This window comes from Rhinoraja longicauda, chromosome 25 (genome assembly GCF_053455715.1).
Source record: "Rhinoraja longicauda isolate Sanriku21f chromosome 25, sRhiLon1.1, whole genome shotgun sequence".
Taxonomy (NCBI): Eukaryota; Metazoa; Chordata; class Chondrichthyes; order Rajiformes; family Arhynchobatidae; genus Rhinoraja; species Rhinoraja longicauda.
Window position 1 is genome coordinate 23,009,865 of NC_135977.1, and position 22,522 is coordinate 23,032,386.

The 22,522-nt window shown below is 39.9% G+C and overlaps 1 protein-coding gene across 4 annotated transcripts in view; it reads left to right on the plus strand.

Moving 5' to 3' along the window:
• Positions 1-22,522, plus strand: part of kntc1 (kinetochore associated 1) — a 110,763-nt gene that overhangs the window by 85,346 nt on the left and 2,895 nt on the right. For all 4 annotated transcript variants that reach the window (XM_078421676.1, XM_078421675.1, XM_078421677.1 and 1 more), the window contains exons 53-63: positions 73-151; positions 1,037-1,155; positions 3,135-3,270; positions 5,686-5,781; positions 9,618-9,674; positions 11,879-11,933; positions 13,967-14,030; positions 15,929-16,058; positions 16,836-16,925; positions 18,559-18,704; positions 21,845-21,932. In XM_078421676.1, the coding sequence (XP_078277802.1) occupies positions 73-151; positions 1,037-1,155; positions 3,135-3,270; positions 5,686-5,781; positions 9,618-9,674; positions 11,879-11,933; positions 13,967-14,030; positions 15,929-16,058; positions 16,836-16,925; positions 18,559-18,704; positions 21,845-21,932 (1,060 nt within the window). The remainder of the gene's footprint in view (positions 1-72; positions 152-1,036; positions 1,156-3,134; positions 3,271-5,685; positions 5,782-9,617; positions 9,675-11,878; positions 11,934-13,966; positions 14,031-15,928; positions 16,059-16,835; positions 16,926-18,558; positions 18,705-21,844; positions 21,933-22,522) is intronic.

Sequence of the window (22,522 nt, forward strand, 5' to 3'; positions counted from 1 at the left end):
ATCTTTCATAACTTTTTGTTTTACTACCATTAAGGTTCTAATAGTGGTTTTTTTAAATTTTCGATTTGACAGAGCCATCTACCTACTTCAAGTGTACCCAGTTGACCACAGTGCTAAGTTACTTTTTGCCATTGCAACAAATCCATCTTCGGTATGTATCTTTAAAATTTAGACTGTTCATCAGAAGCACATTTGCTCTTTGGAAAATACTTGATTTGAATAAGTTTGATCAGAGTAACAAACATTGCAACTTGTTTTTATTTTATGTATTTTGTATGTGGAAATACTGTTTTTCTGTTTTGTGGAAGTCAAAATATTTTTCTATGGACAAATTATATTGAGTGACTAAAATAACTTAATGAAATGAATAGTTATGTTTAGTGGGTAAAGCGTACAAGAAATGTTAGGTACGTAGTGATAATTAATGACAATTTAAAATTTTGTGCACTGACTTTCCTGTCGTCGTGCTATCAAGAGTTTTGCACAAAGTATTAAAATGCTTTTTCTTCTAAAGTCAAGATGAATGAAAGGAACAAACATTAAAACTTTATAAATACATGATATTTTTTCATTACTAAAAGGTCATTGTCATATATTTAAATTTTATATTTTTACCCCTTTATTTTCTTTTACTGGGCAAGCTAGTTGTACTGTTATGTAGTTGATAAGGAATTAACAGGCTGCTGACTGTTGATGGTATTAGTCTAGCTCAGTTTAGTTTATTGGCACATGTACCAAGGTACAATTAAAAGCTTTTGTTGCATGCTAACCAGTCAGCGGAAAGACAATACATGATTGTAATAGAGCCGTTTACAGTGTATAGGAGTGGAGATTTAAGTGTGGAGTGATTGTAATATGTGATTGTAGATCTGCTTATCTGGCTTGCACGCAAATAGTTGCCTGGATTGGACACTACCTGGATAGTCCATTAAAATGCAAAGACCGAAGCTAACTTTTAACCACTAATTTTAAATATAAATATTGCTCTCAAAGTCATATTTATGTTTGATAAATACTTATTTCTGGTGTTTTCTAGCCTTTTGGTGGAGCCCAGATGACATTTGCCCACAGAAGCCGTGCTTTGTGGTGTCTTCTTCACATTGCAGACAGCGAGACGATAGCAAGCATCAGTCAGAAGTCAATTCCACAAATCAAGTAAGTACTGTTGAGCTATTTGATAAAATAATTTGTGACTGTATCTTGCAAATCAAGCCAGCATTCCTTTGCATAGAATGTGGTAAAAATGTCTTCCCAAGTTTTTTACTTCACAATACAGTGCCCTCCATAATGTTTGGGACAAAGACCCATCATTTATTTATTTGCCTCTGTACTCCACAATTTGAGATTTGTAATACAAAAAAATCACATGTGGTTTAAGTACACATTGTCAGATTTTATTAAAGGCCATTTTTATACATTTTGGTTTCACCATGTAGAAATTACAGCAGTGTTTATACATAGTCTCTCCATTTCAGGGCACCATAATGTTTGGGACACATAGCTTCACAGGTATTTGTAATTGCTCAGGTGTGTTTAATTGCCTCCTTAATGCAGGTATAAGAGAGCTCTCAGGACTCAGTCTTTCCTCCAGTCTTTCCATCACCTTTGGAAACCTTTATTGCTGTTTATCAACATGAGGACCAAAGTTGTGCCAATGAAAGTCAAAGAAGCCATTATGAGACCGAGAAACAAGAATAAAACTGTTAGAGACATCAGCCAAACCTTAGGCTTACAAAATCAACTGTTTGGAACATCATTAAGAAGAAAGAGAGCACTGGTGAGCTTACTAATCGCAAAGGGACTGGCAGGCCAAGGAAGACCTCCACAGCTGATGACAGAAGAATTCTCTCTATAATAAAGAAAAATCCCCAAACACCGGTCCAATGGATCAGAAACACTCATCAGGAGTCAGGTGTGGATTTGTCAATGACCACTGTCCGCAGAAGACTTCATGAACTGAAATACAGAGGCTATTAAAAGATGCAAACCACTGGTTAGCCACAAAAATAGGATGGCCAGTTACAGTTTGCCAAGAAGTACTTAAAAGAGCAACCACACTTCTGGAAAAAGGTCTAGTAGACAGATGAGACGAAGATTAACTTATATCAGAGTGATGGCATGAGCAAAGTATGGAGGAGAGAAGGCACTGCCCAAGATCCAAAGTATACCATCTCATCTGTGAAACACGGTGGTGGGGGTGTTATGGCCTGGGCATTTATGGCTGCTGAAGGTACTGGTGCACTTATCGTCATTGATGATACAACTGCTGATGGTGGTAGCATAATGAATTCTGAAATGTATAGACACTCAAGTTCAAACAAATGCCTCTAAACTCATTGGCCGGCGGATCATTCTACAGCAAGACAATGATCCCAAACATACTGCTAAAGCAACAAAGGAGTTTTTCAAAACGAAAAAATGGTTAATTCTTGAATGGCCAAATCAATTACCCGATCTGAACCCAATTGAGCACGTCTTTTATATGCTGAAGAGAAAACTGAAGGGGACTAGCCACTAAAACAAGCATAAGCTAAAGATGGTTGCAATACAGGCCTGGCAGAACATCACCAGAGAAGACAGCAACTGGTGTTGTCCATGAATTGCAGACTTCAAGCAGTCATTGCATGCAAAGGATATGCAACAAAATACTAAACAAGACTACTTTCATTTACATGGCATTGTTGTGTCCCAAACATTATGATGCCCTGAAATAGGGGGACTATGTATAAACACTGCTGCAAATTGTACTTGGTGAAACCAAAATGTATTAAAATGGCCTTTATTAAAATCTGACAATGTGCACTTTAGACAATAGGTGCAGGAGTAGGCCATTCGGCCCTTCGAGCCAGCACCATCATTCAATGTGATCATGGCTGATCATTCTCAATCAGTACCCCCACATGTAATTTATTTCTATTGCAAATCTCAAATTATGGAGTACAGTGGCAAATAAATAAATGATGGGTCTTTGTCCCAAACATTATGGAGGGCACTGTATTTGTTTTTCTTTCTACCTTTTGTGTGCATCAGAGCTTGCTGTCGTGAAGCTTAATGTTAAGCTATTAAGTTTGTGAAGTTTTTTTAATAGATATTTTCATATTTGTAGTAAATATAATTTGGAATTGTTCTTACAGGCATTACCTGAAGTATTGCATTTATTTGGCTGAATTTGAAATCTTGAACATACCATACACCATTGAATCATTCCAAAGCAGTCCAAAAGAAGGCCTGATCAAAGGTTTATGGAAGCACCACAACCATGAGCCTCGAGTTAGTACAAATATTAATGCATGTTTAATGAAAAAAATAGATTTCTTAATCATGTTTAGATTGAAGAAAGTGTGTGTGCATATGTATATTTATCTATGACATGATGTACTTTCTCTTTCCTCGTCTTTATAAAATCATCATTCCTGCACTTACCCACATGATGGAAAGACCTGAAGATTCATCAAACCTTTTCTACATTTGCAACCTTTTTAGGCAGTGAATTATAATCCCATATTACTCTTTGTGAGAAAATATTTTTCTCCTGCCTGCTCTGATCCATTTTTTTAAAGCAATTAACAGTTTCATGTTCCTAGTTATTGAGTTCTCTGGTCAGAAGAATAGATCTTTCCTTTTCAGCCTGTATAGACCTTATGATTTTGTACACTTTAATATATCTCTCATTGTTCCAAAGAGATGCTGTCTGACCCGCTGAGTTACTCCAGCTTTTTGTGTCTACCCCAATATATTCAATCCCTATGCATGATTCTCCAGTCCAAACAACCACACTGCTGATTTTGGTATGGTTGACGAGCTCTTTCAAATTCAAGTCCAAGTCTTGTATATGTATCATGAAAAAGGGAGAACTTAATATTGCACGCTGCAGAACCCAACTAGATGTAGCTTTACTGTAACTAAAACTCCTGATTACCTTTGCTGTTTCCCATTGAACCAACTTGAAATTGAACCTGCCACTTTTCCTTGGATCTTAATGAGCATTTACATCACTGCCTTGTGGGACTTTGTCAAATGCCTTAGTAGAGTAATGTAGAGTTCATCCAAAGCACAATTCTCATCAGTCTCCTCAAAATGGTGATCTGTGGTTGTCCCCAGAGACTTTTCCAATAATGTTATTCTCAACAGGATTATTTGCGAGGATGTTGCCAGGACCAGAGGCTCTGAGCTATAGGCAGAGGTTGAGTAGGCTGAGACTATTCCTTGGAGTGCAGGAGGCTGAGGGATGATCTTATAGAGGTGTAGAAGATCATGAGAGGAATAGATCGGGTAGATGCACAGTCTCTTGCCCAGAGCAGGTGAATGGAGGACCAGAGGTCATAGGTTTATGGTGAAGGGGAAAAGATTTAATAGGAATACGAGGGGTAGCTTTATCACACAAAGGGTGGTGGATGTATGGCATAAGCTGCCAGAGGAAGTAGTTGAGGCAGGGACTATCCCAACATTTAAGAAGCAGTGAGACAGGTACATGGATCAGACAGGTTTGGAGGGATATGGACCAAATACTGGCAGGTGGGACTCATGTAGCTGGGAAACATTGGCCGGTGTGGGCTAGTTGGGCCGAAGGGCCAGTTTCCACACTGTATCACTGTATGACTCTATAACAGCCAGTAGTTATTTAGTGCAAACATTTCGACATTTTTCTTTCCAAACCATATTAGCAGATTAACTACTTTTAAAGGGCGGTACGGTAGCGCAGCGGTAGAGTTGCTGCTTTACAGCGAATGCAGCGCCGGAGACTCAGGTTCGATCCTGACTACAGGTGCTGCACTGTAAGGAGTTTGTACGTTCTCCCCATGACCTGCGTGGGTTTTCTCCGAGATCTTCGGTTTCCTCCCACACTCCAAAGACGTACAGGTATGTAGGTTAATTGGCTGGGTAAATGTAAAAATTGTCCCTAGTGGGTGTAGGATAGTGTTAATGTACGGGGATCGCTGGGCGGCACGGACTTGGTGGGCCGAAAAGGCCTGTTTCCGGCTGTATATATATGATATGATATGATATGATAAAGATACCACGTCCTCCTTATGCACTCTGTGCATTATGTGAAGCAATTTATTCTTCCGCCTTCAGATTAATGAATCATTTCCACTCTTTTATGAAGACTGATGTAACGTATTGATACAGAATAATACAAACCTTCTGCCTCCACTGCCATTTTGTTATCTCTTTGATCTCTTGGTTATCTTTTCCTCTTTTGCATTTTTCATAAATTGTTGTTTCTCTTGATCATTCCAGTCAACATATTTTCCACTCACCATCTTTGGCTTCCTACATGCCTCTTGTTCAATTGCTTTTTGTTTGCACTTTATGGTGCCTTTTATAGTCAAAGCTGATCCACTTTTGTGAGTAAATCCTTTTATTCATGATTCCCTGAATTCAAAAAGCCTTTATTGACCTTGGATATACCTAATAATGATTAAGGACATATGATTTAAGGTATAACACTGAGCTTTGTAATGGCAAATTTCAAAGATTCTCAACCCTTTGAGAGAAGAATTTCATCCCCAGTTTTAAATGGGCATTGGTTTGGAAGTTAACTGTACATATTATGTATCTGGTCCAATTTGTTTGTTTGTATGTTAGTTTATTTACATTTATCCAAGTATTCTAAGAGTATCATAGGTTTAGGTATTTTTTTTAAAGAAACTCAATTATAAATGGTATTTCTTTTATTCAAAGGCTGTTAGGTTGATTACTGAGTTGAGCTTGGACTACAGGGTGTATGATGCACAGCTATGGAATGGAATATTACAGAAATTACTGGCTTTTAATATGGTGAGTGAATTAACTGAACTGTTTGGAAGACTTTAAGCTGGCAGAGTGGTGCATGAGGTGGAGCTGCTGCTTCATACCATCAGGATTCAGACCTAACCTTGGGTGCTGTCTGTGTGGAGTTTGGACATTCTCTCTGTGATTGCGTGGGATTCCTTCGGTTGCTGTGGTTTTCTCCAACTTCACAAAGACATGTGGGTTTGTAGATTAATTGGCTTATGTAAAATGCCCTTAATGCGTAGGGAGTGGATGAAAAAGTGGTATAGAGCCCTTGCACGGCAGGTGAGGTCACGACCCGTGACCCCTACTGTTGCCACGCAATGTCTTCTGGGGGGCAAGCGGTGTACTGCAGGCAAGCCACTGCAGTACAGCGGGACCGTCTTCGGTCCCAGCAGCTGTTGAATTGTTGCAGTTTTTTGCCTGAATTTTGCTAGAATTCTGCCAAAGACTCTGCAGCCAAAATCGCCACTAAACTTGCAATACCTTAGTCCCAACCAAAAATCTAACAGTGCATTCTCCTCTCTCGTTGGAATGTTATTCAAAGTAGACGTACCTTGAGGATATTTTGCAGTGGAAAGGACAAAATGTGTTGGAAAGAAGTGCAGATGCTGGTTTAATTCGAATGTAGACAAAATGCTAGAGTAACTCAGTGGCGAGTGTATCCCGGAAGCTTGCCTGCCCCCCAGAATGCTTGAGCAACTCCGTGCATCTCACCCTTTGACCTTATGACCTTACGTGGAAGGGCTTTATAACAGAACTAATGTGAGCGGGTGATCATTGATCAGCATGGACCAGGTAGGCCGAAGGATGTGTTTCCATGCTTTATCTTTCAATTACTCAAATCAGAAGTAAACAGAAACAGAGAAAGCACACGGAAATGCCCCGTTTTCGCTCGACTTTGGAAGCCCACAGCCCTGCACAGCCGACAAATTCATCCCACAATGCCATCATCTTCCAAATGCCTGTTCATATGTAGGGGATATCCATCATTTGGTCGTTCCTAACCAGGAAACAACCAATGTATGAAATCCTTAAATGGCAGGGCATATTGTGAGAAAGATTGTATCGGACTTCTTGTGCTTGACCAAAAAGGGCAAAGTTTAGAAAGCTATATTGAATCTATGTAAAACACTGAACCTTGCATTCAATTCCAGTTGCTATTGTCCAGGAAGGATGTTAAAATCCCAAGGAAGTGCAAAAGGGATTTGTTGGAAAGGTTTAGGGATGAGGAATTTTGGCTTTGTGATTAGATTGGAGAAGGCTGGATTTTTCTCCACAAGCAAAGACGACTGGTGGGTGAGGGTTGATGGGAATGTTCAAGATTATGATATATTTCGATACGTTAAAAAAAAAGCTGCTCTGTAAAGGATGGTTCAAGATCCAGAGGACACGGTTTCAAAGTGATAGATAATGAACATGTGGAAATGCTCTTTTAAAAAATAACATTAATTGGAGTGCTTATGATCTGGAAGTCACGGCCTGTAAGAGGGATGGAAAAGAGCAAATCAGGGCTTTCAAAGGGAATTTGGATGGGCATTTGAAATACTAGTGGAAATGCTTAATTGTTCAACAAGACACAGGCATGGTCCTGGTAGACTGTGCCTTTACAATTTGATAAGCTTAAGACAACAGCCTGTCCCGCTGAGTTACTTCAGCATTTTGTGTCTGTCTTCATTTTAAACCAGCATCTGCAGTTCCTTCCTACACATAAAGATAACTGAAGGTATGCAACAGCATTGTGGAGAAAGTAGACCACTGAGATGAAAAGATAAAAATAGAATCTTATTTCAAGTTTAAACAGTACATCGTGGCTACAAGTAACCAGACTGAGCCTATGACAGTGGTAGGGAGAGTGATAATTGGTGGTGATAGAATAAAGATAATTTGTAATGTTCTTTGTACAGCTGGTGGAACATTACTCGTGCAGGACTGGTGGTTAGACACACGTTTTGATGGTGAGGTTAACGAAGAGTAGAGGAGATGATCAAGATGTAGAGACAGATAACATAACATAACATAACAAAACTTTATTGTCACTCGGCACAAATACCGAACGAAATTTCAGCAGTCACAAGACACAGCAAAAACAGAAAAGAACACAGGACACACGACCCCAACACAAACATCCATCACAGTGACTCCAAACACCCCCTCACTGTGATGGAGGCAACAAAACTTCCCCTCTCTTCCCCCCGCACCCACGGACAGACAGCTCGACCCCTACCGAGGCAACCGACACGCACAGCCCCCGCAAGGGGATGGAAGGCCCCGCGGCCGAGCCGCACCGGGCACTGAAACGTCCCGCGGCCGCACCGGGCGATGTTAAGTCCAGCGGCCGAGCCGCACCGGGCACCGAAACGTCCCGCGGCCGAGCCGCACCGGGCACTGAAACGTCCCGCGGCCGAGCCGCACCGGGCACTGAAACGTCCCGCGGCCGAGCCGCGCCGGCGATGTTAAGTCCCGCAGCCGAGCCGCACCGGGCATTGAAACGTCCCGCAGCCGAGCTGCACCGGGCACTGAAACGTCCCGCAGCCGAGCCGCGCCGGGCACTGAAACATCCCGCAGCCGAGCCGCACCGGGCACTGAAACGTCCCGCGGCCGAGCCGCACCGGCGATGTTAAGTCCAGCGGCCGAGCCGCGCCGGGCGATGGAAGGCCCCGCGGGCGAGCTGCGCCCCGGGGAAGAGACCTAACAAAAGAAAGGTTTCCCCCGCCCCACCCCCCCCCCCCTCCACACCCACCCCCCCACACATACACAGCCAAAAACAGAAACAAAAACCATCCCAACACCGACACAACACAAAAAAAGAAAAAAAGACAAACAGACTGCCAGAGAGCCGCAGCCGTTAGGCGCAGCCAACTCCTCCCATCCTTAACCATTGTGTGAGAGAGGGGTAAAAAGGGATAATTGATTTAGACTAAGGATCCTGAGAAATAGCTGACTCGACCATGCTCGACTAAAAAAAAGGGACCCTGAGAAATAACTGACCAGACCGTGCTCGGCTAGAGAAAAAAACCCGCAAGAACAAATGGTGACAGTCCAAGGACAAGTGTTAGAAGATAATCAGAGAACTGGGAGGAAGGCCAAAATAATCAGAGAACTAGGGGAGAGGGAGGGCATGAACTACTCTGTACTGTGCTTGCCTAATGAAATAAATGAATATTACTGTATGATGTGGAAGGCAACAGGGGCGGTGACGGTAGATTGTGCACCTCAGTGCTCCGATTGGAAGGTGCCCGAAGGGGAGGAATTAAAGGTGTAACAATTGTAAAATGAAGTGAATAAAAAGAAGGGATTTTTCCGACCTCGGTGTGTCTCGACAGGGGAGACACCCAACTCTGCAGACTTGCAAATAAACTACACTTGTTTCTCTAGATTGTCTCGAGCATCGTGATTGTGAGCACTCACATTTGCATCTCACAATTGCATATTCTGTGTTTGAAATGATACTGGGTCACTGCTTTGAGACCAGCTGTTTTTCCTCTTTCCCCTCCCTACTCATGGCCACTTGCATGGTCGTAGTTTCCATATGTTAACCTATGTCAATTCACTTTGCTGTGATGTCACGATATAACAGTTGGGGTGTAAAAGATCAGAAACATTCTCCCGTGTTTACAGACGGAGCATTTATGAATTTCCATATTCAAAATAGTTCAATTTTTATTGCTGTTTTTATAAAGTATTGAAACAACTTGTGTAATATTTCAACATGTCGTGTTCAGAGGCTCGGCCTTTATATTGCTTTCATACTCTTTTAATTATATTTCGAATTTTGAAATAGTATGTATACTTTTGTTCATTCGGTTTTGAACTAAAATGCAATATTTGTTTTTGTACAGACTGATTACTTGAGTAAAGTTTTAGAAGCAGTCACTGCAGTTCTGTCTTTGTGGCAGGTATGTACTATTTTACTTTGTTAGTATGGTGGTAGACTTATTGCTGATCTTTTGCGATGTTAAGATTTAAGATTTTAAAATGATGAGATGATTGTCCATTCCTTGATGTAAAAGTGCAAAATAGGTTCTCGGCTCCACAGTTGCAAATCTTCGCAAATGTAACATTGTCCATTGATCAATTTCTCAATTAATCCTTTGTCCTGTTGAGCTATGTTAAATCTCTTAGAACTAAAGTTGAGAAATTAGAAAGGTCATTAAAGAAATGGCCATGGCATTAAAGAATTTTTGATTAGTCTATTGTGCAGAAGGCTGAGATTAAGTAGGAACTTCAATTACCATTAAAGAGCAATTGGTGGATAACTTGGGGATACTAAAATGAATGATTTGGACGGAATGATATTGATTAGGTGCTTCTATGGCTGTTACATTATATGAGATTGGCAGCAACATATTAGCATGAATAGAATAATGGTTAAATAGGCTGGTGAAGTATATGAGTAAGAAATAGGAGCAGGAAGGAGTGTGCCATTTGGCCCCATATGTTGGCATCACCATTAAATAGGATCATGTTAATCTTTCACTTTAAAGCCAGTTTCCTGCATTATTATTCACTGATTCCTTTAATATCAAAAATTTGTCAGTTTCTATCTTGATTGTGCTGAGCTATTCATCTTCTCTAGATGTCTTCAGTGGAGAGTTCTAAAAATGTGCAACCCTCTGAATAAAGAAGTTTTTTTTCATCTCTGTTCTGAAAGGACAACACTTTAATTTGAGATGACAACCTCTGATTGTCACCAACCATGGGAACTGTCAGCTCTGCAGCTACGCGGTGAAACCACAAAAGAATTTTGTACATTTTATTAAGGTCACTTTTTTTTTCTAAACTCAAGGGTTTGGCTGAGTCCGTTAAGTCTTTCCTTATACAACAGATTTGCCATCCGAGGATTCGGTGTGTTGAACCCTCAGTGCGTGCATTTCTTTTTGTCCTTTGGTGGGAAGACCAAACCTGTACATAATATTTCAGCTGCAGCCTCACTATGGCCCTGTAGAATCTGAATGTATCAATGATTGAACTGCGAAACTCTTGCAGTAAAGGCCAATACACCACTTACCTCCTGAATTGTACAATACAATATACCCCTGTACCGCTGAACAGCAACATCATTCAATCTTTCAGCACTCCACCAAAGGTGATATCCCCAATTTTCCATATGATATTCCGCGCCCCCTCCCCCCTCCCAAAGTTCTGTATCATCAAAAAATGTGGATGCATTACGCCTGATCACTCATCTCAATTATTCATGCAGATCATGAACAACAGAAGGCCCGATTTTTTCCAGAATTTTGTGGACTGACAACAGCCTCACACCATTGACGTTATTTTTGGTTGCTTGTGTGTAACGAGCAACATTTTTTCTGCCCATCTGTTTTCTTAGCTCCACAAACTGATTCTACTAATTGATTTAATGAGCTCAGTTCCTTATTCTGGACTATCTTTATCCCACCTTTTTATTATTGTGGCCACCCTGCCTCCTTATCAATTTTGCTTATCTCCTAAAAGTTGAGTATCCTGGCATATTAATTTCAAAGTCTTTGTCACTTTACAATTATATGCCAATACATCTATTAATATGTTTATTTATAAATTTATCGAGAAGTTTATTTAATCATTTATCACGCCAATAATATTTAAAATGGCAGGGCATAGAAACTGGTGCTATGGCCCACAGTGTCCGCACAGAAAAAATTATGAGAGGTTAAGCTAATGTCCTTCACCTAAATCATGCACATTTATTTCTATTTGTGCCATTCATTCACCAACTAATGCAAACTCAGGCCTTTCTCATTAGCCATTACTTGCCTGCGTTGGTTACCCTCTCTGACCATTTTCACTCAGAACTGCCTCTGTTTTCTCTTGCACACACTGTTCTTTTCCCCCTTTTATTTACCCTTGTCCTATTTTTTTTCTCTCAACTCAAAATGGAAGGAAGTATCAATAATATATTCATGAAAATCTGTCAAGCAATCATGTTGGCAAATATTGATTCTTCAGGTCCAGAGTTCAACTTAGGTATTTCAATACGACACATTTTCAGCTTCAAAAGTAAATTTGTTTCTTCGAATTACAAATTCTTAAATTTCTGCTCATTTATGGAGGTAATGCTTTTTCGCCCATTGTTGAAAAGTAAATTTATTTTGCACAGATTCCCAATTTTACCAGAGCATGGCGCAGTGTAATACTTGCACCTTTCCTTTCAGGTAAGAAATCTTTCTTTTGAAATAGATTTCCATCTCATAAAACCATTTGTAGTTGCAATAGTTAGTCGGTCTTTTTGAGTTGTTTTACACATGCTGGGATGTAGACTAATAATAGATAATGATACAATCATTTTTATAAAAGTGTATTAGATTTCAAAATCTAATAAAGTGAAGGTGAAGTTTTGCTTGGTAAGTGGTGTAAAACCCCCCCCAATAATTGAAGAATTTAGACTACCAAATACTGTTAGAGTGGACATCAGCTATGTGGTGGGTGAAAAGATAATGGTCACAAATTGCTTTTAAGGTACAGAGGTATGAGCTACATGCTTTCAAGATATTGACAGTAAAATAATTAATATTAAATAATACTACAACCCTTGGATAAAGGGTTCAAAAAAGATCAAAAATCCCATTCCTGTCCAGTTCCTTCCCTTATACCTCTGTGTGCCCACTGTTGTTCCTTCCATGCCCTTCAATTTGGATAGGATGGATGAACTTGTTCTTCAGGGTAAACAATATGGTTGACTTGGTGGGTGATGGTGGAAGTAAGTCTGCTCGAAGGTCTATTAGAATATGATAGAGCAAGAGAAACAGGCTGAGACATGTAATACAATTCAGCAAAGTTTCTGGTGCCACAAAAGATGTTTCACACAATGAAATGATAAGCAGATTGTTGAATTACTTTTATCCAGCACTGCCAGTGGCTGATTAGTTCCTCGGATTCCCTCAAGGAGAGATGAAAAGGACTGTCTATAAGTTCCTGTTCAAATAAACAAGAATTGAAACATGAACCATGTGCTATTCTTCCCGGATTTAGTCTACCCTATTTTTCTTGGCGAGGGCTTTTCCTAGGCCAAGGGCCCGGAACCAAGTCTAAACTTAAAATGTAAGCTATTCATCCAGAGGGTGGTAAATCTTTTGAATTCTCTACTTCAGAGGACAATAATAATAATATATTCCTTTATTCGTCCCAAACCGGGGAAATTTACAATGTTACAGCAGCAAAGTGGATAGCAAGAGATCATTCATTATAAATAAAAGATACATAAATTATCATCAGTTTTCTGTGTGTTCTTAGCTGTTATTGTTGACTGGTCTGCTGGGAGCAGTGCTGTTTGTGCAGTCTCACAGCAGCGGGAAGGAAGGACCTCCTATATCGCTCCTTCATGCACTTGGGGTGAAGGAGTCTGTCACTGAAGGAGTTACTCAGTGCAGTGACAGTGTCCTGCATGGGGTGGGAGTCGTTGTCCAGCAGCGATGTTAACTTTGCTATCATCCTCCTCTCTCCCACCACCTGTACTGTCGAGGGGGCAACCAGGACGGAACTGGCCTTCCTGACCAGCTTGTCGAGTCTCTTCCCTTCCGCCGCTGAGATGTTGCTGCTCCAGCAGACCACTCCATAGAAGATGGCTGATGCAACCACCGTGTTGTAGTGCCCCCTGCACTCCAAAGGACCTGAGTCTCGTATGGAGCCTTAGTCAATGAGTAAATTTGGGATGGGCATTGAAACAACTTTGGATAATAAGGAAAATGCAACACTCCCCCCCCCCCCACTACCTTCCCCGGTCCTGCTTGGGGCAGGAGTGAAGGTCAAGTGATATTTATCTGCAATTGGAGGGAAGACTGTTCGTAGACCCTTAGATTAATGTAGACGGATGAAGCATTGAGAGGTTGGGGTTGGTGCTGCAACACGTCTACAGCCAGATGTGATTTATTTTAAAGTTCTGTGCCACAGCATCCAATTCTGAAGGCAAACTATTACCATGAAATGCTGGAGCATATACGGCCCAAAGTACGCAAGAGAATGCAGCAAAGCACGTACATCTTTCATGAGTGGACCCATACTTGATTTGGCTTAATGTTTTACTTAAGATGATGACTACTTGGTTCTTAAATAAAGTATCTTTAGAAATGTTCCCATCAATGTACTCTACTTTCAAATCTTTACCCAGTCCCATTTAAAATTGGGACCACTGTTCTAAAAGAAAATGTGTAATTTTGAAGTAACTTTTTTTTGTATATTCTTTATTCAGCCTCGTGTCCACCAAGTCCAAAACAACTGAAAGATTGCTATGAATCATTTCTGCTCTTGATCAAGTAAGTGCTACCAAATATAAATCAGATATGCCTGAGTGCAAATGAACTGTTTCGATCCTCTTTTCAATGTTAAGTCCAAAAAATTAATGTGAAGATTTGGACTCAATCTGGGAATTCCATTTGGAATTTATGGAGCATAAATGCTTACTTCTTGCTTGCTCTTCCACATTGGGAAAATCTGTTGGAAATTGCTTTAGAATTGATGGATACAAGGAGTATTGAGGCCTGCATTAACGATGCAGTGACTCATAGAGAAGCTGGCTACTGAGTTTCTTTATCTACAGGCATTTTATGATCACAGTCTGAAAAACAGTTTCAATAATTTATTTTGTCTTTAAAATTCAAATGTCAAATTTATTTTATTGCGAACTGTCTAAAATTTACGACTATTTTCTCATGCCATTTTAGGGAATTTCAGTCATGATGCACATTCACTTTCTCTTGGCCATTACTTTTACTGAACACTAAAACATAAAAGGTTTCTGATCAACATGTGAACCTCCGGTATTGTCTGTGCAGAATTTGCACATTCTCCCCATGACCTTTGTGAGTTTTCCTGGCACTCCAGTCTCCTTCCTCAGCCCACTGAGATATCAGTGAAAGTCAAGATACTCTACAACCTTCTCAGTAAATAGGCTGTTCATGAGCGATGGATTCTAAAGCTCTGAAGACTTTAGCTTTTCCACTTTTATACCTAGGAGAGAACACTATCCATCAGTTCAAAACTCTTAAACATCCAGCTTAATTCATCAATGTACTTCCCATATTTTCATATTCCCTGCAGAAAACACAGAAGAATAGTTGAGGCTTGGGCTAGATCACCCCTGGTCATATTACATTGCGGGGCACGCATTTGAGGGGCCAACTAGTCTCCTCCTGTTCCTATTTTATTGTGTTGTTGAACTGGTGTTACAATAACATGGTTGTCATTGTTATACATTGTGCTGGTTCCTGCCACCTGCACCTGCACGAACCGGAGTCAGATGCAGAGAATCAATCGCCCTGGACTTCCATTCCCACAGCAATAGCTTACACCTTGAGTGTCAAATGGCAGAGTTTATACTGCTTGCAAGAACTCTTCATAAAGCCCTCGTTATACGCATCCCTTTTTTGTGCCCCAGTATTCCACCTTGCAATAAGAGAGACAATGCAGCAAGCAGTCTGATCAAGAAGGTACATGCCAAGTCATGGGTGTCTCAGTTTAGCAACCTTTGTTTTCCAACCCATCAGCTTTATGTCTTCAACCCTTAACGGGACTGTCAAGAATTTTAATTATTTGAACTAAACTTTTTTTTTACAAAGTTTCTTACGATAATTGTCACTGCTCTAAAATTAACTTATTGACCGGGCTATCCTGAAATTGTGAACAATATAAAACATTACATTTACTCTTTATAAAAAGAAGATAAGGATGATTATTTTTAACTGTTTAATTATCTTTGGTTCTCCATATGGTTCATGCCATTCATTTTATCTTCAAACTAACTCATTTTCCAAAGTTGGCTAATTTTTGTCTCCCTAATAATATTTAGTCACCATCTGAATATTTTGCATCCAATATATTTATGACCATCTACGCAAAATGTGTCAACAAAAAAAATGTTTCAAATACTAAACAGATCAGACAGTATTTGGAGTGTGAAAAGCAGAATTTCATCAAAACTAACATGTTGGAAAACACGCATGTTTTAAGTTGCAATGAAGGTGGGAGGCTTCGCAAAACAAAGAATGTCTGCGAAAGAGATCACAAGAGATTGAATGACAAACACATTGGTACCAACTTAGACAGGGTGGTGAAATGTTGTTCCTTGCAGGTAATCTGGCTGAAGTAGGTATAATGATGTTATCTTGTTTGGTGGTAAAATGCTTTTTATCCCATTTATTTTCTGATCCTGAAGATGTCCTGTTGTACCTGATCTCGATTTGATTGGCATTGCAAAACAATACGTCCAGCTGGAGTTGTCAGCGTTTGCTCTAGGTTGTTTGCTGCTTATCCCTTCAGCAGAAAAAAAGAAACAACAAATACAGGTATGTAGTTTTTGAAGCAATAAACATCAGCTATTTGCAGGAGTATTTGTTTTCTGGCAGAAATACTGGAAGTCAGGTAGAAAGCAACTTAATACGATTGTGTTGTGTAATTTAATTTAGACTGGAGATGATGACTTTAGTTATTTATAATCAATTAAGGTAATAGAAATGAATGTCATGTTACTCCCACCAAGCAGATAAACCAGTGTAAAAACATAACACAAAGTGCTGGAGTAACTCAGCAAGTCAGGCAGCTTCTGTGGTGGACATGGTATAGGTGATGTTTCGGATCAGGATCCCAAACAAACTAACAATGATCTATTCTACATTTTCCTTCAACCGCATCTCTTTTGATGTCTTGTTTTCACACACTTTACCCTTCCTTATCTCTGTGGCTCCCTCTCCCGTGACTCAGTCTGAAGAAGGGTCTCGACACGAAACGTCACCCATTCCTTCTCTCCAGAGATGCTGCCTGTCCCGCTGAGTTACTCCAGCATTTTGTGTCTGTCTTCAGTGTAAACCAGCACCTGCAGTTCCTTCCTGCACATTCGGCCTATTCATGTCCTCCACAAATGCTGCCTGACCTGCTGAGTTCCTCCAGCACTTTGTGTTTCAACTCAAGATTCCAGCATCTGCTGTTCCTTGCATCTCCAGTGCATGAACATAACTCCCCCTTTGGAAATATTAATGAATATACAAACTTTAAATATTTGTCTATGACATACAGAACATATGTTTAAATAATTTTGTGTAATATTTATCTCTTTTTGGTTAAAGGGGTTTCTCTTGTCTGTTGATTCTGTGACCCTTTTGCAGCAAGTTGTTGATCACATGACAACGGGAGAGGTTGCAGGATATGCATCCAAGGTAAAATATCATATCGTACAAAAACTAGGCATGCCAATACTGAAAGTGTTGCCTCTAAAGGTTTATAAAATATTATTGTTTTGGACATTATCCCAAGGATCTGAATAATTAAATGAGCAAACATTAAAATTATGAGAGGCATCGACAGGGTAGAGAGTCAAAACCTTTTTCCCAGGATGGAAAAATTAAATACTAGAGGGCGTTGCTTTAAGGTGAGAGGAGCAAATTTTAAAGGAGATGTTCGGGGCCATTTTTTTTTTAAACAGTGGGTGGTGAGTGCCTGGGTCGCGCTGCAGGGAATGGTGGTTGAGGCAGATACGATAGTGGCATTTAATATACTTTTAAATAGGCAAATGGATATGCAGGGAGCTGAGGGATATGGATTATGTGCAGGTAGGTATAAGATGGTCATGGGCATCATGTTTGACATAGATATTATGCACCGAAGGGTCTGTTCTTCTGCGATACTGTTTTATGTATTACAGTCAATATTCAATTTTTGTGAGAAGTATGTTGTCAGATTAATGTTAAACTAGTTGATATATAAAACTTTATTAAATTGATTAGGATTCATGGTGAGGACATAACTCCAATGATTTTTTGTGCTGTTTCAAACTGCATTAATGGGAAAAAGTTGATGGGGAAAGATTTGGAAGATTTGGGTAAACGTTGAATTTTGGACCAAGTTAGTGGTTGCAAATAGCAAGGTGGGACTGAAAGCCAATAGCAGGTTGGGCTTTGATGTTGCTGGCAGGCATGGGTCAGGAGCAGGCAGAGACTGGCTTGAGTCAGGAACCAGAAACCAAGACTAAAAATGAATAATTGTACATGTGTAGCAGGGGAAGAATTTTGGTTTTAATGTTTGCAAGAACTCAAAAGACATGAATAAATGATCCACTAGTTAAAATGAAATGTAAAAGACCCTTGCAATTAATCATTGATGGGTGAAAAATAAATTAGCAGTAGGGTGCTTTTTAGCCTTGCTAGTATCTGGCCAATGCAGAATCCCAACGTGCAAAATGTGTCATTTGCATTGGTGGATTTGGTCCAGAGTTCTGTCTTTTCTTGCCTCCATCATCCCTCCCATTTTGTGATACTTGAAACTCAAAAATTGCAGTGGATTCATGTTCTCACTATGACCTTATCCCTCATCAACAATTGCCTTCCATCTTTCATTTGTCCCTTGTCTTGGTTCAATTATCACGCCAGCTACCTGAGTGGAACTCTGTACTTACTTGGTCATGTCAGTAACACAGGGAATCGACTATTTTACTTTGTGATCGTCCATGTGATACTGCTTGTCTAACCACTGAATTTAACACTGATCCTGTTTGAAAGTTGGTATATCAGAGGTTCTATTGCCATACTCATCTGCTACTGTGGTTTAAGCTTATTATCTGTGCCAGCTGGAAATCTAAAATAAAAACTAAAATGACTGACAACGTTTAAAGAGATAGAAACAGTTTTGTGGCTCTCAGTTGATCTTTCATCAGAATTGCCATATTAATTGACTATTATATGTATTGGGTTATAAGTTGCAAGTTTGAGTTACTTTAACAAACCAATTTAAACTGGTGTCACTTCTCGTTTTAAAAGCTCTAAAAAGTCCTCTACTTTGTTTTAATCTTCAAAGATTAAGGAGTTGGCGTTGGGTAGCATTGCAGATAAGAAACACTACGAGAGGCTTATTGGATCAAAATATTTTCCTTTTCTAACACAATACATGATTGATAACAATCGTGTGCAAGAACTGGTGAAGTACCTTGTAAATAGGAGCTGGTAAGTATAAAATGAGTCGGAGTATATGAATAAATGGAAATTGTTTGACAATTAATGATCCAGATTCTTTACTGACATTTAGTTTTGTTTGTTCTTTATGATTCTTAGCAAAAAACAAGCTGCTGAGGCTCAGCGGATGAGGCAGCATCTGTGGAGGGAATTGAACAGACAATGTTTCGGGTCAAGATCGTCCTTCAGACGAAGAGTCTCAATCCGAAATGTTGTCCATCCATTTTCATCCACAGATGCTGCCTGGCCTGCTGAGTTCCTCCAAAAGTATATATTTTGCTCAAGATTCCAGCATCTGCAGTCTCTTGTGTCTCTCTGTTACATTCGGAGTTCGGGGAGATGCATGTAACTTCTGTTCTGGATATGCCCTTGAGTCTTTCTGAAGCTCAAATCAAAGGAGGAGAGTGAAATTTATGTTTAGTCACCCCAGCTACTAAGCAAAGTATTATAGAATCCTACACACATAAAGAAAACATATGGCCCATTGTGTTTCGACCTACATCTCTGAACAACTGCCTGTAAAGCCACTCGTCAGCATTTTCCTCATGCATAAAAATAGAAATATTTCCTTTAAAAAAAAAAAAAACTATTGTGGATTTTGGAATTGATAATTGTGTTGCATGTATTTAAAAGAAAGGGAAATTAATATTCTTAACCACAGTTTGTTCTTTGTTGATATTCTTGACTTTACATCTGCATGAATCTCAATGATTGGCACGAATAATTGAACTATATCAAAGCTTTAAGTAATTTTGAGTCTTTCTGATTGATTGCCTCCTAATCTTCACTGTTGAAATAAAGAATCACAGCTTCTTCAAATCATTTCTTATAACAAAAACGTATTAGTATGACAGAAAATTATTTCTGTGCCTTTTGTTTTCGCACCTTTCATAAAGCATGGCACTTAAAGCTGAAGAAAGCATTCTAACAGTTAACATCAGTGCCCATGTAAGGCATTAGAATGGCTTTGCTTTCATCACGGATTATTTTCTTTATAATGCTCACTAGAGTACACTGGAGAGAATGGGTTGCAGAGGAGATTCTCCAGTGTGTAGATGGATTGAAGAATTTCTATTATAAGGAGATAAGCTGAGTGAAGACCTGAGGATGAGACCCAATAAAGGTATATAATATCTATCAGGGGGATTTATCGGATAGAAATCTCTTCCCAAAGGTAGTTTAGTTTATTGTCATGTGTCCCCAGGTACCGTGAAAAGCTTTTTAAGGTTGTGTGAGGCAAGATGGCACGAGTTTAAGAGGAGTGGTAGGGTGTTTAGATACAATTTGAGGGGCTGTAGGAATCTGGCATGCACTGCCTGAGGGAAATGTTTGAGGCATGTACTCAGGACTTTCTAAAATCACCTAGAACCGAATGTGAGTAAATGGGATTAGTCTTGATGGTGCAAAGATCAATATGAATATGATGATCAGAAGGCTCTATTCCTATGCTGTGCTATAACTACAAAACCACTGTGGTTGTTTTTGACTTGTTTTCTTTTTGAAAAATAGAAAATAAATTACTTATATTTTTCACCTCTGACCATTTTGTACTTATATAATGCTTTTGAATTGACTAATTTGTGTATGAATACCCTAAAACCGTTCTTGGTTCTTTTGTCGTTTGACAAAACGTTTGGCTAACGGAATAGACAATAGACAATAGGTGCAGGAGAAGGCCATTCGGCCCTTCAATGTGATCATGGCTGATCATCCACAATCAGTACCACGTTCCTGCCCTCTCCCCATACCCCCTGACTCTGCTATCATTAAGAGCTCTATCCTCTCTCTTGAAAGCATCCAGGGAATTGGCCTCCACTGCCTTCTGAGGCAGAGAATTCCACAGATTTACAACTCTCTGAGTGAAAAGGTTTTCTTCATCTTCGTTCTAAATGGCCTACCCCTTATTCTTAAACTGTGGCCCCTGGTTCTGGACTCTCCAAACATTGGGAACATGTTTCCTGCCTCTAGCGTGTCCAATCCCTTAATAATCTTATATGTTTCAATAAGATCCCCTCTCCTTCTAAATTCCAGTGTATACAAGCCCAGTCGCTCCAGTCTTTCAACGTACGACAGGGAATTAACCTAGTAAACCTACGCTGTACTCCCTCAATAGCAAGAATGTCCTTCCTCAAATTTGGAGACCAAAACTGCACACAGTACTCCAGGTGTGGTCTCACTAGGGCCCTGCACAACTGCAGAAGGACCTCTTTGCTTCTATACTCAACTCCTCAAGGGATATGGGGAAAAAGCAGGAATGGGGTACTAATTTTCCATGATCATCTTGAATGGCAGTGCTGGCTCATAGGCAATCACTTATTTTTAAACACTGGTACCCAGGTGTAGATTCTCCAACAAGAGAACATCCTTGCCACTTCCACCATGACCAGATCCCTCATGTCCTTGTATGTTTTAACAAAATCCACTTTCACACTTCTAAATTTAAATAATAATGTTGATAGGACATGGATAATATCTTCGCAAGAAACTGCAGGTGCTAGAATCTTGAGCAAAGGACAAAATGATGCAGAAATGCAGTGGGTGATGCAGCATTTGTGGAGGGAATGGTCAGGTAACGTTTCGGGTTGGGACCCTTCTTCAGACAGAGCAAAATATGGGGGGAAATTTTGAAAAGAGGGATGGGGATGGGGCAAAGCCTGTCAAGAGATAGGTGGATACAGGTGAGAGGAGGGTGGTTAGCAGATGGGTGGAATAAGTGACAAAGACTGGAAGTGAAAAGGAGACAAAGGGGTGTCAGATAAGAAAAGAAAAAGGAGATGTAAAGCCAGAGGGAGCGATAAGAGGGGGGGATGAAAGGGAAATATTGGACGGGGATTGGGAGATGAGCATACAGGGAAGGGGAAAGGAGCAAGAGCAAGTGGGAGAAATGTGTGCACACTGCGGTGGGAAGGGGTCAGAGGAAAGGGGGGAGTGGTTTGGGTATTAAGTGAAGTTGAAGAATTCAAAGTTCATGTGGTCGGATTTAAACTACATTATTCAAATAGGTTGGATCCTGTTGCAATCAAGATATATGTTTTGAGTATTGTATCACGTACTGTACATGTACTCTAAAGGATGTCCTTTTTTTTCATTTCTCCTTGATGCTTTGAATTCATTTGCCTTTACACCTACAGCCTCAATGAAGCTCTCTCTGTGGTAACTGACTACTTAAAGCATGAAGGAAAACCCATCAAATCAAATATTTCTCTTGATTATTTAAAGGTACAATATATTTTTTAATGTCTATTTCGTTCATTTTCTTTCGAGGATTACAATAAATGCCACCTTCAATAAGGCCATTCTCATGTTTAGCAAAAAGTACTATTATAACAAGTTATAAAATAGTTCTTTCTCACAAAAAACTTGTAATGTACATATTACTCAGATTAACAACATTTGTATTATTTACTAATGACATCATAAATTTAGATGACTCGGGGAATAATAATTCAGCGTGAGGGAGCTAATATAGTGGCAAGGTTCGGCAAAGATTTTTATGGAAGTAGCTGATTGCAGATTGATGAGTTATGGGAAGCCGCTGACCCCTGGTCTGGTGAGACTGTGGAAAGATGATTCAAGATCCCTGGCTTCAGTTCAATGAAATAACTTCTTTAGCAGACACGTGTAGATAAGTAAATGCACGACTGACATGTCAGTATGGGATCAGATACACCCGTGCTGTCTCCTTTAGCCCAGTTCGCACTGATAAAGGGATGCACAGGTGAAGACAAGGCACTGCCTATCAGCCACTGTATATCAGCAATTCTCTTTAAAACACAATTCTGCCTTTAAAAAAAAAAAGAATATAGAAA